Source organism: Gekko japonicus, unplaced genomic scaffold (assembly GCF_001447785.1).
Source record: "Gekko japonicus isolate JY-2015 unplaced genomic scaffold, Gekko_japonicus_V1.1 scaffold1071, whole genome shotgun sequence".
Taxonomy (NCBI): Eukaryota; Metazoa; Chordata; class Lepidosauria; order Squamata; family Gekkonidae; genus Gekko; species Gekko japonicus.
This window is the reverse complement of record NW_015168679.1, coordinates 449,620-466,683: the sequence shown is the minus strand read 5'-3', so window position 1 is coordinate 466,683 and position 17,064 is coordinate 449,620. Positions and strand designations below refer to the sequence as shown.

Below are 17,064 nucleotides of genomic sequence, written 5' to 3'. Positions count from 1 at the left end.
ACAACGTTGGGGAGCGTTCAGACGGGGGGTACAGCGATTACAACCGTTGTACTCAGGATACCACCACTTGGGGACCTAGTGGCAGAGTACAACGGTGTAAAGCTGTTTACAACGGTTAGGGACGGAAGGCAGATATTCGCTGTGTGAGCGCCGGTAAGTACACCGATTGCAACCGGCACCTATTCCATTGTAAATGCCCCGTCTGACTCCTTGGGTAGTGAAGGGCGGGGTATAAATCCAATCTCCTCCTCCTCTTCTTCCTCTTCCTCCTCCTCCTCCTCCTCTTCTTCTTCTTCTATTTCATGTGCCTATTTTTTTCACCCTCTAGCAAAAATTAAAGTGAGATGAGGGGCTACACAAATCTTTGTATGCCTTTTATGTTTCATTGATAGTGATTGTGTGTCTCACCTAATAGTTCCTTGAAACATTGGATCATTTCAGATAACATGCCAAACCATGGATTGCCCTGGATACGGTTTAGAATCCTAGTTATGGTCTGGGCTTTCTAAATCACAAGGCACAGTTTCTCTTCTGCTTTATCTCTGTCCACTCAGTTCTCCGCTCTCTTGGCGCACAGTGCTTATAACTGGGGTTTCTGAATTCAGGCTTTCCCCCAAAATGTGTTTAGCACAAACCATGGCTTGCAAACCCAGTTCCAACTGTAATTTCTTATTCTGCTGTGACTGCAAAACCATTGTGTGTTAAATTACACATGGTTCAAAGCTATGGTTAAGAAGTCTTATTTATGGCTGCATTTGAGGCATCATGACAAACCATGATTAGGTTTCTTTAGATGCAGATTTGAGTGATGCCTTAATTGAGTCATAGTAGTCCTACAATGAAATATGAAATATTAATACGTAGGAAATAGCCTTTTGCTACTGGATTGTTGTCATGGAAGTTGTTAAGGGTAGATGTAGCCTAACTCTTTCGGTTTACTCCTATGTTCATAGACCTTATCTTCTGAATTGGCTCTAGTCTTTTGGACTTTTAAACCCAAAGACTAAAGAAAACGTTTTCCATAGAAAAGAATGGGAACTTGTTCTGTGAAATATAGCCTATCGTGCTTAAATAATGTATAAATCAAGCTGGACAGTAGCTGCCTGTCAGTTTTATTAACTTTGACCTTTTCTCCCATTATAAAGATGGTTTGGTAAATATTTAATGGGCCCATATAGATCTTGACAGGATCTTTGTTCCTGGAAGCACACGTAGAAGATACGTCTGTGACTGTATTATATGTTATTAACAAAAGGAGTTTAGTTAGAAGGAATTGGCCCTCATGGGCAAAACTTGTGTTCTGCCTTTAAAATAAATAAATCCCCAGGGCTGTTGTTGGATATGCCCCCCAAAGTAGAAATTCTGCCAGAGTGTTTCAACGCAGAATGGCTTTTTCATTGGTACAGTTTAAAATTCAGTTCTGAATTTTAACAAACGTGTGAACAAACATGTGGACAAGGGGGACCCTATAGGTATTGTTTACCTTGACTTCCAGAAAGCTTTTGATAAAGTTCCTCATCAAAGGCTCCTAAGTAAGCTCAAAAATCACGGGATAAAAGGGCAAGTCCTTTTGTGGATCAAAAACTGGCTAATTAATAGGAAACAGAGAGTGAGTATAAATGGGCAATTTTCTCAGTGGAGGGTGGTAAGCAGTGGGGTACCGCAGGGATCAGTACTCGGTCTGATGCTTTTTAACTTGTTCATTAATGATTTGGAGTTGGGAGTAAGCAATTAAGTGGCTAAATTTGCGGATGATATGAAGTTGTTCAGGGTGGTGAAAACCAGGGAGGATTGTGAGGCATTACAAAAGGATCTATTGAGGATGGGCGAGTGGGCGTCAATGTGGCAAATGGGGTTCAATGTGGACAAGTGCAAAGTGATGCACATTGGAGCCAAAAATCCTAACCAAGAGAGAGATCTTGGAATTGTAGTAGATAACTCACTGAAAATGTCGAGACAGTGTGTGACTGCAATAAAAAAGGCCAACACTATGCTGGGGATTATTAGGAAGGGTATTGAAAACAGATCGGCCAATATCATAATGCCCCTATATAAATCAATGTTGCGACATCATTTGGAATACTGTGTACAGTTCTGGTCACCACACCTTAAAAAGGATATTATAACTTTGGGAAAAGTGCAGAAAAGGGCAACTAGAATGATAAAAGGGTTGGAACACTTTCCATATGAAGACAGGTTAAAGCACTTGGGGCTCTTTAGCTTGGAGAAACGACGGCTGAGGGGTGACATGATGGAGGTTTATAAGATTGTGCATGGGAAAGAGCAGGTAGAAAAAGAGGTACTTTTCTCCCTTTCTTACAATACAAGAACTCGTGGGCACTCAATGAAATTGCTGAGCGGTCAGGTTAGAACGGATAAGAGGAAGTACTTCTTCACCCAAAGAGTGATTAACACTTGGAATTCACTGCCACAGGAAGTGGTGGCGGCTACAAGCATGGACGGCTTCAAGAGGGAATTAGATAAGCATATGGAGCAGAGGTCCATCGGTGGCTATTGGCCACAAGGTATAGATAGGGACTCTGGGGCAAGTGATGTTATGTATTCTTGGTGCTGGGGGGGGTCAACAGTGGGAGGGCTTCTAGTGTCCTGGCCCCACTGCTGGACCTCCTGAAGGCACCTGGTATTTTTGGCTACTGTGTGACAGAGTGTTGGACTGGATGGGCTATCGGTTTGATCCAACATTCTCTTATGTTCTTATGATTAGCAGAGATGTCTGTCCTTTCCATTGTGCTAGCTTTCTAAACAGGGCACAGAAGCCCCATTGCTGTCTCTGTGTATCTAACAAGCCTTCCTCTCCCAGAGTGGTGTCCACGGGGTCTAAGTGGCTGAGCTTGCACTGGTTTTAATAAGATGCCATGAAAAAGCTGGGTAGGGAAGCGACCCGAAGAGGGGTCTTCTCCCAAGCTAGCGGCGCCTTTAATTCCGTAAACATTGGTGCATATTGCTCTCATTGCAAATTCTAGTAGTGAGGATCGAAAACTGAGCAGCTGACATTTTGAAACATTGTCTTTCAAACTTGTACTGTCCCTTGCAGTCATTGATTTCCCATTTAAGGGATCTGCAAGAGAAAAACAAATTTGAGTGAAGTTCATTGGCCTAAGATGAACGTGCTAGAGTAAAATGATACCTCCATCCCTGTTCCCTCTCTTTCTGTAGCTGAGAATAACTCTGCTTTTATTAGGAATGCTATACATCTTTGTGCTGCTGTCTAGATCGCATGGTAAATTGGCTAAGTAAATCAGAAAGTTGTTAAGAAGCTGTGTGGGGATGTTCTGAACACGGACATTCAGTCTCTTAGTTGTATGGCTTTATTTTCCAAGAAAAATAATTTAGCTAGTTTTTCTCCCTCATTTTGAGTCCATAGTGTTCTGTGTTTCATTTTCCAGATAATATAGACAGGGCTTTTCTGGGAGAATATCAACCTTTGATGGCAATAACCAGTGGATTAATTTTTGTTGAGTTGGAAAAGAAGTATAATTCGGAAAACACTGATTTATCTTCAGTTACATTTATTTCCTTAAAGGCTTGTGTTGAAAGAGATGATAAATACTAAAATCTATCTATGTGTGAAATATAGTTGCGCATGAACACACACACACAAACACGCTTATGTATTTTTCATCTGTTCCTAAAACTCCATCCATCCCTAGGGCTTATGGTGGGTGGTGATTTTGTTAAGGCTGAGTGTTAAGTCGCTCGAATACATTACACTGAGCAAGATAAAATACCTAATTAAAAATATAAATAGTTACTCATGGCCGCGATCTAAAGAGTCACCCAACTCACTCACTGTGCCAAAGAGTTCTTTTGAGACTGCTTCTCACTCCGTCCCTTCTATGTCATATGGCAAAACCTTTTTCGAAACTTTCAGAAGTTGCTAGCGAATTTCAGAAGCGTGGAAAGATGCGGGAGGCCTGCACTTGAAATACCAACTCGGAATTACAGCTACCCCTTCCCCACGGTTGTGCAGACCTAAAGGAGCTCTTTCAAACCAGGCCTGCATATAAAGAGGTTAATGATGAATCCATTCATTTGAACAGTGGATCCCTCCTTCAAAGGGAGTCATAGCTGGGAAGTTCCTTTCAAGATTAGCAAAAGAAGTCAGTGACTGCAATGCCAGCCGGACAGTTCTTCTTTGGCTTGGCTTCGATAGAGTGTTGAGTCAGTGAGCCAAAAAGTTGTCATGGTGCCATCTGTTAGGAAAGGACTGGGGGGGGGAGAGAGCGGAGTTGAATTTGCAAGGAACAAGCAAATGCATCCCCACTTAGAATGCTAATAGCTCCCTCTGCAGAGGAAGAGTTTATAAGCAATTCATCCAGGATGAGGAGGTTGACCAACAAGATATTCACTTCCTGGTAAAACACAAGCAGCTCTTTGCTGTGTTTTCATATAAAGAGAAATGTGATCACACTTTGGCCATCACAGAGGCATCATCTTGGAAGTCGTTTTCTATTGGAAACCTTTCTTATAAAACAAATAAAACAATTATTTCACTGTTTTCTTTGCACGTGTGTGTATGTGAAAAATTACTTTCAATGGTTGTGCTGGGAGTTTGGCCCCTATCTTGCAGAATGAGCCTTTGGGAATTTTCCCTGGCTGTGTTTTTTTCCCAGTTCTCCTAGCGAGTTTGCCATATGTGCAGCCATAAGATACCCTTCCCAAACAGGCAGACACGTTGCACTTATATCCTCTTCTCTTCTTTACACAGTTGACGTTTGGAATTCATTGCCACAAAGCGTCATGGGAGCCCTTGAGTTAGACACATTTGCGATGCTTTGTTGTTACCAGAACTATTAGCCGTGATGGCTAAATGAAACCATATGTTGGGGTCCAACGACAGGGAATGGGCCTTCATGCTCTGCATCCCACAGGCTTCTGTTGCCACCCAGATGCTAGACTGGATGGCCCATTCGCCTAACCTAGCAGGGCTCCTCTTTGGCTAGGTTTGTCTTGCAATTCACCAGCTCCTGCCCCCCACCCCCATCATTATTGGGCCAGCTTGTGTTGCTGGAATTATTTTGTGCCAACTCATATTGACGTAAAGACCCTTGAGAGACTTGCTTTTATTGCCTTTGCTTCATTCCCCCCTCTCAAAGTTCATTCTTCTCTTCCCCCTCCGAATAAACTTTTCTAAAACGTGTATACACATTACTAAAAAAATATCAGTTTAGTTAATTTGGTAACTTTATTTCATTGTAAATGTGTCTCTTATAAATTATCATAACCCACCCACGTCTTTTCTGTATTGCATGAAATGTTCTGAAACTTGACCAGTCAATTGATTTTCTTTGGAGTGGACATTACCAAGCCCTAATTTCCTTATATTGAGTGCTGTAGGAGGAGAAATGTGCATTGATAGGCAGAAAATAGACTTGCAATTGGCATGGCTTTCTCAACATTGCGACTAGAAGACCTTTAAGATGTCCGGTTTCACTAAGCATTTTTGCATAGAGCAGCACAAGGAACGGAACGGTTCCATTGTCTCCTGGCAACTAAAATACTTACTTGAAAGGAAGTTGGCCATGTTGATTTGATTATGGCAGCAGAGATGCAGTACATTTTCTCTGATTAGTTTGTACCCTTAGCTTATTGGGAACACTATAATTCAGTATTTTGGAAGTTCCAGAGAAGCTGCTCTAGGTGTTCCTTTTTCATGGTTCCCACCCTCCCTCTTCACTTTACATTGGGTTGGCACCTGCAGATCCGTTCTGCTGACAGTGGCATTTTCCTTTGGCGCAAAGAACCTTCCGTAGGTACAAGAGTCAGCAGAAGCTCCTTTGCCAGTGGAAAACACCACCATTAGTGGAGTGGATGCTTGGGATCCAATCTAGCAAAGTGTTATCCAGCACTTGATTATCCAGAACACTCCATTAACTCGCATCACCAGCCACCAACCCACACTCCTATCTCTCCAGCTGGTCAGTTTGGTGCCTGTAACAGTTGTTGGCCTTCTGACAGGTGGTACTGCCTGATGACATCATCCTCATGTGCCTCTTTACCCTTCAGCCTACCTTGAGCTGTTGGGAACGAGCTCTGGCAGAGGGCTCCCTGGTAGCCAGCTGACTTACCTGTCGGCTGTGTAGGATGGCTCTGTGGCTCAGGGGAGATGGGGAAGTGTCCCACCAGGCATGGGGGCAGTCGCCATGGGATTCCCAATGGGTAACGGTGGATTCCTTTGGGCAGGGACTGGTACAGGACAATAAGCTTTTTCGAATAACCAGCAGCCCCATTCCTCAGGAGTGCTGGGTAATATAGCTTTTATGTAATTAGAGGGAATTGGAGCAAATAGACCACATCCAGTAAATTTAAACTACCTGTGTAGTTGCAAGATTGTAATACCAGAAAATATGATGGGGTGGTGGGGGGGAGGGTTATAGCTTCCGCTAAGATAGATTTTCTTTTCCAGCACTTAGAGGTTCTTTAAACAATAACTGAGCCGTTGTGATTCTCTGTTTAGCAAGGGCTGGTGTAGCTTTTTGTTTAATAAAAGAATTGTCCTTCACCAAGCTCCCCTTGTACAGCAGAGCGCTATTTCTTTTGCTAAAAATCTCAATGGAATGTGTTCAGATAAGGAATAGCAGAAAGCTAAATGGGCATCTCCTTGGTTGATAGCTGGTGTCGCAGGCACAAATGCACCTGTTAAGAAAAATCCTATAGTTTCTGGAAAGGTGCCTACTTGTGGTGGGTGGGTTTGCTAAAAGACCCCAAAATGTCGCATATTAAGTTATCGGTATTCACCCAAAGCCATGGATTGGAGGAGAAAGCTTGGCCCATGGCTCGGTGCATTCTTGTTAAAATAAACTTTTGGTTTGGGGCTCAGTCAGTGTGTGTGCACTGTATAAATGCTGCTAAGGACTAAAAAGCCAGTTTGGTGTCATGGTTAAGTGGCACAGACTCTAATCTGGGAGAGCTGGGTTTGATTCCCCACTCCTCCACTTGCACCTGGCTGGATGACCTTGGGCAAGCCGTAGTTCTGATAAGAGCTGTTCTTGAAAAAAGAGCAGTTTCTGCCAGAGCTCTCTCAGCCCCACCTACCTCACAGGGTGTCTGTTGTGGGGAGGGGGGAAGGGAAAGGAGTTTGTAAGCCACTCTGGGACTCCTTTGGGTAGTGAAGGGCGGGGTATAAATCCAATCTCTTCTCTTCTTCTTCTCTTCTAAAACGGGGAGAACTTTGCCTTTTGACGGTCTGTTTGCTGACTCCCGTCCACCCTGTTTTTCTCCTAGTTGCAGTATCATGCAGGACTGGCGTCTGGCCTGCTGAATCAGCAGTCCTTGAAGCGGTCTGCGAACCAGATGGGAATGTCTGCCAAGCGAAGGCCAAAGGCCCAGCCAACCACCCTCGTGCTCCCTCCTCAGTAAGTAGGGAAGGGTTTATTAAAAATTAGTTTTTAACTATGCTTTTAGTGGGGGGGGGCATTTGAGCACTGCAGTTAACTACTGGTTTGGGAATTCTGACATATGGACTGTTCACTCTTGGTGTTCTGCCAAAGTGCATCGATAATGATCTGCAGAGGGAGGGGAAGGAATAGTCTGGCTGGAATCCACCGAATCACCCAGTGCACCTTCACAGGCCCAAGGAGTCTTCGGGCTTCCATCTGACAGAGCAGTTGTCTCGGATGCTATGTGGGAGGCCACTTTTTAGGGGACTTTCCACAGACAGAAGAAAATTCTGCTCCTAAATCACTCTTTGGGTCATAGATTTCGGCTTTATTGGGAGGTTGTTGGGTTTTCTTTCTGGCTTTTATTTCCCAACTGTGCTTGGAAGGGTGCCCCCCCCCCCCCCCCCCGCTAATCCAAGATGAGAGAGCCAGAACTGAACTTTTGGCTGTATTCCTTCGGAATTCTATCTCCCCACCACTACCAATTTTGTAAGAGTCTGCTTGTTCACCATATGAATTTTGTGTGTGTGTGAGGTTAAAGACACTCTTTTTACAGGTTGCAAGCAATTGTGCTGGTAGTCAGTAACTGTAAGGGCACCAGCAGTCAGCAATTTAGATGGTCCAGTGTTGATGCCAAAAAAACCCCCCAACAACTGACAACAACTGAAAGCCCACACAATAAACCTTATAAATTAATAAGCATCCTGAAATATTTAGAAACATATATAAGGAAATTATTACAACAAGAAGTGAACCTGAGGCACCAACATGGTGCTCTAAACATCCTCGTTTCTGAAATACCCTGTTTTACAGAACTAGGTTAATTGAGGTATAACCCAATGTTATTGACATGGGTTTCCTATAATCAGCATCCTTCTTGTGTACAGCACCAATAACTCTAATCTATTTTGGGGAGGGATGGAGCGAATGCCACTGGCCTTTCCTCTTTTTCTATTAAGTCATACGGGTCTACTTATATAGCATTCCATGAGTTTTTGAATCTCTCTTACCAGTATATCTAAACAGCTAAAATTCTTGAGTAATACAAGCCCTTCCAAATTTAAGGAGAGAACGCAGTACCTTTGTTAATGCTTGTGTTCTCCTTGCCGCCATGGGAGAACGGAAGGAAGAACTTGTGTGGGAGAGGAGAGATTCTTGATACTGTGTTGTGCTACTGATGTTGCGTGCCACACACACAAAATGTCCTCATTCCCTCCTGCAGTTTCCTTTAAACCTGCTGTTGTATGGCACCTGGGTTGGTATTAAACAAGATTCATTATGACCAATGTTTGAAGTGCGATTCAGGTGACTGCAGGGGCAATTCTGACTAACCCTGGGTAGTGCTGATGCTGCAGGCCCAAGACTAAGCCAGCAAAATTAAGAGATCAGGGACAAGGTGTTGACACTGGCAGGAGTTTAATAAGCAACATTAAGAACATAAGAGAAGCCAATGTTGGATCAGGCCAGTGGCCCATCCAGTCCAACACTCTGTCACACAGTGGCCAAAAATACCAGGTGCCATCAGGAGGTCCAGCAGTGGGGCCAGGACACTAGGAGCCTCCCCCCCCGTTGCCCCCCCCCAAGCACCAAGAATACAGAGCATCACTTGCCCCAGACAGAGAGTCCCTATCTATACCTTGTGGCTAATAGCCATTGATGGACCTCTGCTCCATATGTTAATCTGATTCCCTCTTGAAGCTGCCCATGCTTGTAGCCGCCGCCACCTCCTGTGGCAGTGAATTAACAGTGTTTAACGGGCACCTTTGAGCAAATTCAGAAATTGTAATGTTTTCATTGTCTGAGTTGTGCAAAGGACACCCTGATGGTAGGATTATAAATTTTAAAATTCCAACCTGAAAGGGTTCCTGTCCTCTTGACCCTCCCATCAAAGAAGCTTGTTTGGTGGGTACACAAGAGAGGGCTTTTTCAGAGGCGGCCCCATGATTAGTGAACAACCTCCCCAGAGAGGTGCGCCTGGCCCCCTTCACTTTTCCATCTTTAGGAGGCAGCTCAAGATGGTTTTATTTAGGACTGCATTTGATTAAACCAGTCCTAAATTGTGCTTTTAAATTTGGGGTTTTATGTACTTTTATGTAATCTATTTTGTGTATTTTATATGCATTATAAGCTGCCTTGAGGAAAAAAGACAGCTAATAAAAATATGGTAGGTTGTAACTAAAAGCAGGGCAATACAGTGTCTTGATTTGTAAACCCTGGAAATATTGGTATCCGGTGGCTGTCTGTTTCATAGGTGGACATGTGACTGAAGAATGTTTGGGAAACAGTGCAAATCAGGGGTGTACAAAAAAAGGTATTTTGGGGGGTTTGGTCTACTGAACCTGAAAAATATCGGTGTTTTCTGATATCCCCAATACTGATATTGGGATTCAGGAAATAATTGGGATTGCCAAATTTATTTGGCTCCCCCAAGCTCAGCAGGATGCTCCTCGTGGCCCGACTGAGGGCTGCTGGGAGCAGGGGGCGGGGCTTGCTGCATGTGCCTGTCCCCGGGCTCGGAAGCCAGCCGGAACTCGGTTCCTGTGTGTTCCTGCCCCAAAATAGCCCTGCCCTAGTGCAAATTGCTGATTGCTGAGGTAGCCATAGCTGACTCGGTAATGACTGTAGTACAGTTCTCAAGAGAGATTACAGAAGCAGTTAAAATACATTGTCCCCTCTAACACGGATCACAGATTAGAGAGAAGCGTATAAATGTCCCTGCATTGTGTGTTTCTGGATGATTTAAAGTTGCTTTGACCAGGGAACATTGTTAATTATCTACATTTTATTTATCAACATTATTTGGGGGGGGGAACTGCTTTTATTGGAATGTTTCATTGTGTCTTTTGGGGTGGACTGTAATTTTCAAAACTAAAATGCCCAACTAAAATAAACCTTATAAAGCACGTATCCCTGTTAATAATCGGCCTTCCGAGACAAGTGCTTCAGAGAGCAACTCTCCTGGGTAAAGGAGTTGCATACTTGTGGCGACACAGTAACTGAGATTTGATGTCCACCTACTGATGAAGTAAGTCATCAAATGGGTGGCATTGATTTTTGACTGCATCACCATTCAGAAGAGCATTTTATCTGTTTTGTTTCAGAAACTAGATACCAGTGCGTTGAACATACAACGCTGGCATGTTGAAAGCTTTGGTTTGAGGTTTTAATATTTTGATTCTGATGAAGAAACTTGTGTTTTTGACCGGACCTGCAAACTTTCCTATTCCAGTACAGGAGCTGCATGTACTGGTTAAGTGCGTGGACTCTAGTCTGGGAGAACCGGGTTTGATTCCCCACTCCTCCACTTGCAGCTGCTGGATGGGCAAGCCATAGTTCTGTTAGAGCTGTCCTTGATAGAGCAGTACTGTCAGAGAGCGCTCTCAGCCCCACCCGCCTCACAGGGTATCTGTTGTGGGGAGGGGAAGGGAAAGGAGTTTGTGAGCCGCTCTGAGACTCCGAGTGAAGGGCGGGGTATAAATCCAGACTTCGAGGTATAAATCCAGACTTCTTCTTCTTCTTCTATCTTCGGTTCTTACTGGGTTTGAGAACTGGGAATATTTTTCAGTAGAGCCATGAGCGCATTCTGGATCCTTCAGGAGGTGGCAGGGTTAGCTTGCATGTCATTCTCGCAGGGAAGACATGTTGGAGTTTCTGTATTGCTGGGATTTCCAAAGTGCCCACCCCACACCTTTCCTGGTGCCCATCAACTGTTTTTAGAATGTGGATGGGGCCATGCCGGACTTTTCCCGGCAAGGCTTCTGACTGGCCATTGGGTATTTGATTGGTCGTGCAGGTTTTTAAAAATATTGCTCTGGCAGCAGCTTGCCACCACAGCACAAGGATCTCCACTGTGTGACTGAAAGTAAGCTTATGGTAGCCATTTTCTGGCTGGCTGCACTCCTGCAGCAGCTGTTTTGTGGCGGCCGTTTTGTGGCGGGGCCCACCAGGCTGCATCAGAAGTTGCGAGGTGCCCGCAGGCTCAAAAAGATTGGGGATCCCTGGAGTACACCACAGAACATGACTGGCCACCAAGCTGCCTCTGTGCTTTCCCATTCCTCGGCCCCGTGGTATACCATTTTTCTGCTGGATGCTCACAGCCTTAATGGAGCCATCAATCAAGTCTTTGGCCAGGATTCCCCTGGAGGAGCGGATCCTCAAACCTGCCAGATGTTACAACTATGGAAGTGTTCCTTGTAGCATTTGGGTTCTTCCTTGTAGACAAGAGGATCTAAGTCCACACAAACGCCATGAATTCCAAATCTACTTCAAGGCTTGATTTCTTATCCTACTTTGCTATCCTACTTTGCTATCCTATTGCAAACTATGGTTTATGAATTCAGGTATCTCGGTAGAACATTAAAAATAGCTTGGTTTCCTTATCCAGGACCCGGCTTGATATTTGAATCAAGTCATTGGGATGCTTTTGTGGGCAGCTGAAGAACTGTCCGCTTCTGTCGCTGGTTAGTCAGTAACCCTTTGTCGGCTTGAATTCCCTCCATATTGATAAGCTTTACAAAAGCCCACCTCTTTCATCAATGGTCATCACAGGTTTTTGTTGTTGCTGCTGTTTGTGAGGAGGGAGACTGTCAAACTGGTTATACTAGTCCCTTTATTGACTTAATTTAATTTCTGACATAAGTACAGTAATGTAGGAGCTGCGGTGGCTCAAGTGGTTAAGACGCTGAACTGCAGGCTGTAGAAGGTCAGTAGTTCAGCAGTTCGAGACCTGGGTGCCGCATGATGGAGTGAGCTCCCATCTCTAGCTCCAGCTCCTGCCAACCTAGCAGTTCGAAAGCAAGAAATTGCAAGTAGATAAATAGGTACCACTTCAGTGGGAAGGTAACAGCGTTCCGTGCACCTTGGTGTTTAGTCATGCCGGCCACATGACCATGGAAACGTTTTCGGACAGCGCTGGCTCTTCGGCTTTGAAACGGAGATGAGCACCGCAACCCTAGAGTCGGATTCGACTGGCTTTCGAGCAAGGGAACCTTTACCTTTACCTTTACAGAAATGTATTCCCAGTTAAAGTTCAAATCATAGTTCAAATCCTGTAGGACTTAAGAGAATGGAAGCACTTTGTTTAATATAACACCACATGACTCCATTCTCTGAGCCCTCTTACAGGTTTTTAATGCTTCAGAACGTCATTTCTTTGGCTGGTGTTTTTCCTTGTTTTCTTCAGTCAATTGGAATCACATTTCCTGTTATACTATAGCTTCATACTTGAGTATTAAGCTATAGTTTAACGGGGCCATTTGGGGGCTTCTCCTACCTAGTCAAGCATGCCCCATGTTATTACTGTCCTGTTTTTATCAACTTGTAATGGCGCATTTTTTCCCTAGAAAGTGTTGGTCCATTCTTGTTTTAGGATTTGCGACAAAACAAAACCTCCCTACATGTGCGTGGGCTACGTTTTTATTAAACTTTTAGCTCTCACTTCCTGATGGGTAGATGTGGCTCATTCCGTTGCTTTCCCCAAACCACAGGCTTGTTACATTGTCTTAAATCTATTTTTAATATGTTATCAGTGGAAGAAAAATGATTTAGAAACGGAACTTGGCTTTGATTTCATTTCTCCAGGTTCACTCAAGGACTTCTGCTGCAACCTGAGAACAAAATTCTGGGGGGAGGCCATTTCTAATACACATTTCCTGGCTGTGTCACCCCTTTTACCTAAATGGAGGGTTCTGATCTCTTAATTGGGGAGAAAAGCACAGAGCTCGGTTGCCAAATTATCCCATAGCAAAGCTTTTTGTTCCCAGCCCTTTCAAAACTGACTTTCTGTCGAGGATGAATATCAGGAATGACTCATCGTTTCTTTTTAATTAGGGAAAGGAAATGTGACTGCATTCACACATAACAAACCATGGTTTGTCATGATAAAAATGAGCCCTGGAATTCTCAGGGTCTGCTGATCCTTCTCCCGTTTCTTCTGTCATGTCCTCATGCGCAACCCGGAAATTAATGTCTCCCGCAGTCACGAAAAGCCATAGTTTGTTTTGTCCGAATCGCACGCCTGTTCTCTTGTGATCAAACCAGGCCTTGGATCGCATGCCTTTGCTCCATGCACGTTTCTCTCCAGGTGCTGCGGAGGTAGTGCTCAGCTGCAGAGGGCATTTCCTTTGGCCCTGAGCCCCTTCCACCAGACCAGTGTTTTCCAAGAAGCCATGAAGTGCATAGCGTGAGAGGAATGTGCCCCACAGTAGATCACAAATATAAAAGTGGTTAATATCTGAGCTAGAATGAAGGGAGGAGAGAGGGGAGGGGAAATGGGAGACTTAACGATTTCCAGGACTTTCTCTTTAAACGAGAAAATGTGGCTGCCTGTTAACGTGCATCCAGAGTCTTTATGTACCAAATTTCCCTTTTCAGTATTTCCCCCCCTGCAGAAAGTGGGAGCAAATGCTGAACCCCCTTCTGCAGAAATCATATAGGAGGAGAGCCCTAGTTCTCCGAATTCTAGATGCCACCTGACCTGTGTCTCTAGGTGAGCTCCCGGGGATGTGGTGCGTCAGAAGATGATGGTTCTTCTTGTGAAATTGGCCACATGAGTTCTTCCAAACTTCGTGTTTTGCACCCTTCCGAACTACATAAAGCAGCCTAACCCTGTGTGGAAGCTTCACTTGTGAAAACTTTGAGCTGCTACCCTGTTTAGATGGCGGGAGCAGCTGAAAGTACTGGAGCGTGGCCCAAGCAGCTGGGATGGTGATGGGAGCGTCATTGGCTGTCTCGCTTCCATTTAGTGGCAAGCATTCAGGGAGAGGATGGGGGATTACCGTTAATGGGAATGTTCCAGAGTCCTGGCTGAGGAGCCAGCGCAGTGGGTCATGTAACTTTGTTAGTGGTTTCTCTGTAATCTCCAATTTGCTCATTATTCTCTATCAGGATGACAAGAAAAATGGAACGAGAGCTAAAATAAAACAATTGCTTGAAAACGGGGATGAGCTTCTCGTACCTTTGGGCTCTTTGTTGCGGGATAATAGGTTTTTCCGTTGGTCGGAATTCTCCAGTCGATGACTTGATTTACTGAGGGGGGCCTAAATAAATTTTTGGGAAGGGGGTTGGTAAAGGGAGAGCAGCTCCCCACCCCCACCCCCGTCAAGCCATTTCACCTTGCGCATAAGTTTCAGCATTTGTGTGTGTGTGTGTGTGTGTGTGTGTACTATTTACCACTTCTGTTGGCTTCCCGAGAACCAGCAGCCCAGTCCTGCAATTTGGAAGTCCTCCCCGCACTCTCAAAGTAACAGCCTGGCCTGTGCAAGTGACAAAAAGGGACCTATGCCAGGGATGTGGTTGGCACGATGGCTTCCCAGTGTGGAGCTGGTTCGAGAATGAGCCCCCCGCCCCGATGATTACGTCTTCCGTTATTTGGGATTTAAATATTTTAGCAGTAAGTGCACGAAGATGGGTTTTACATGGAGTCAGGCCTATAAGCTGTCCCAATACTGTCATCCTTAACCGACAGTAGATCTTGAATCTGATTCTCTGGAGGGAGGCATTTGCTCCTTTGCTGTCTGCAAGTCATTGTAGTTGAAGTCAGATGCATCTGTTTGCTTTCTGCAAATATCGAGCATCTTCCTGCAAGCGTATTCAAGATAAGAGGCACAAGAGAAAGCTGCAGACTTTTCCCGGGCAGTCTGTCTCTTGAGGGGCTCTGATGCTCTGAGCTTCCTGGGCAGCTTTTCTTTTCGCCTTTCCCATGGAGAGACTGCCCCAGCCGGACACTTTCACTATGTTCTCTCTTCGCTGGATATTATTTCCTTATTCAAATGCAAAGCTAAATCTAGCTTAAACCTCTGAGAACTAAGACCCGCGTAACTAAATCAAAGCAGAGTCGTCTTTAATTTTGATCCCAGCATTCCCAAAAGAGGCCCAGGGCAGCTCACAACAGATACCCAACAAAGCAGGGGGCCCCCCTCCACACACAAAAACAACAACACACAACTATATGTAAAGCACAGTAAATATAAAAGATCACAATGAATAACAGCAGCAAAGTACCTACAGTTGACTGTTGTGCTTTATTTCCCAACATTAAATTAAAATTTAATTTCTGGAAAGTAGGCTACCAAAGAGTGCTTTTGACCCTTACTGTCCTGCCAGAATGTGGTTGGTTAATCCTAAGGAAATGAAAGTAAAACTTTTCCACGGAGTGAGACACTAAATCTGTATCGATAACTTCCACTCTTCCAAATTTCCTCTGAATTACACAGAGTTTGGCTGTTCCCCCTGCTGGCAAGTGCTGTATTAAGTTACAATATTCATTAAATACCACAGAGATAATATGCAATAAAGAAATAATCCTGAGACCCGGGCTAGTGCTTCTCCCTAGAAGAGTTAATATAATTAAAGATTAAAATACTATGTGCATTCTCAAACATGGAGATACCTTTTTGTACATGATGGGAATTGCATTAATAAGGAAGAGATCATTTTCCAATAACTTTCAGTACGAGAGACTTGCTCAGGATCCTTGTTCGTTCCGATTTATCATGGTATTGCTTTAGTATTACTTTTTGCAAGGTGCTAAAGCAGCAAGTGTAAAAACTGGCACGGCTCCAAAGGCGCGTTGGAAGCTAAAAGTGTATCTTTCCAGCGTTTAGTCTTGTGATGTGGTGACAAGGATTTAACACCAACTTTGATTCAGTTCGTGCATGCCCCTGTGAAAGCAAAGAATCATGAAAAGTTATGAGAACAGGGCAAGCCGGGGAAGATGAAAGGCAGCTGGCATTAATGGGGACTGATGTGGTCCCCAGTCAAGGTCCTGTTCCCAACAATTTCCAAGGTCGCCATTTCCAATCAGGGCAGTAATAATTACAATCTTCTGGTTAGGCTGTAAATGAATCAGCTGTAGCCTATTGTTGAGACTTTTGTTAAGGAAAGAGACTGATATTTTGATTTATGAACTTATATTTGCTGCTACACCCACACAGTGGACTGTGCACACACACACACCTAGGCTCAGAAAGCTGTACAAGTCCCCTGTTGTGATACTACACATAGAAGGTGCCTGCACAAAGTCTTACATGTTAATAAGGTTTCAGCTACACAGCCAGCCTGGTGAAGAAAGCACACATCTCCATTATGATCAGCAAAAACAACAACTTGAATGGAAGCAAGGGCTTCGCTCAAATTGCCCTCCCCCTAACTGACTTGCTAAAAACGAAAGGGAAGGGTTTTGATGCCACCAAGCCGGGTGCGCCGCTTAAATGGTCCCCTGAATGCGCTGAGGCGTTTGAACGTTTAAAACAAATGTTCACTTCCGAACCGATCCTGGCACAACCTGATGAAACTAAACAGTTCATTGTGCAAACTGATGCCTCTGACGTTGCTATGGGGGCTGCCATTTTGCAGAAGGGGGAGGATCGCCACTTGCATCCGTTAGCTTTCGTCTCCAAGACGTTCTCGGAGGCTGAGCGGAACTGGTCGATTTGGGAGAAGGAGGCGTCAGCTATCCGTCTCGCCCTCTCCTCCTGGCGTCATTGGTTGGAGGGGGCTCAACTGCCTTTTGAAGTATGGACTGATCACAAAAATCTGGAAATGCTGAAGTCCCCCAGATCGCTTAACGCAAAACAACTCCGTTGGGCTGATTTTTTTTCTAAGTTTCGTTTCACCTTGCATCATTTTCCCGGCTCGTCTAATTCGCTGGCCGATGCGCTTTCAC

At 44.5% G+C, this 17,064-nt stretch overlaps 1 protein-coding gene across 1 annotated transcript in view; it reads left to right on the top strand.

Annotated features, from left to right (window-relative positions):
• MED27 (mediator complex subunit 27) overlaps positions 1 to 17,064 on the top strand; it is a 277,840-nt gene that overhangs the window by 122,991 nt on the left and 137,785 nt on the right. The window contains exon 3 of the mRNA XM_015415395.1: positions 7,246 to 7,376. Within this exon, the coding sequence (XP_015270881.1) occupies positions 7,246 to 7,376 (131 nt within the window). The remainder of the gene's footprint in view (positions 1 to 7,245; positions 7,377 to 17,064) is intronic.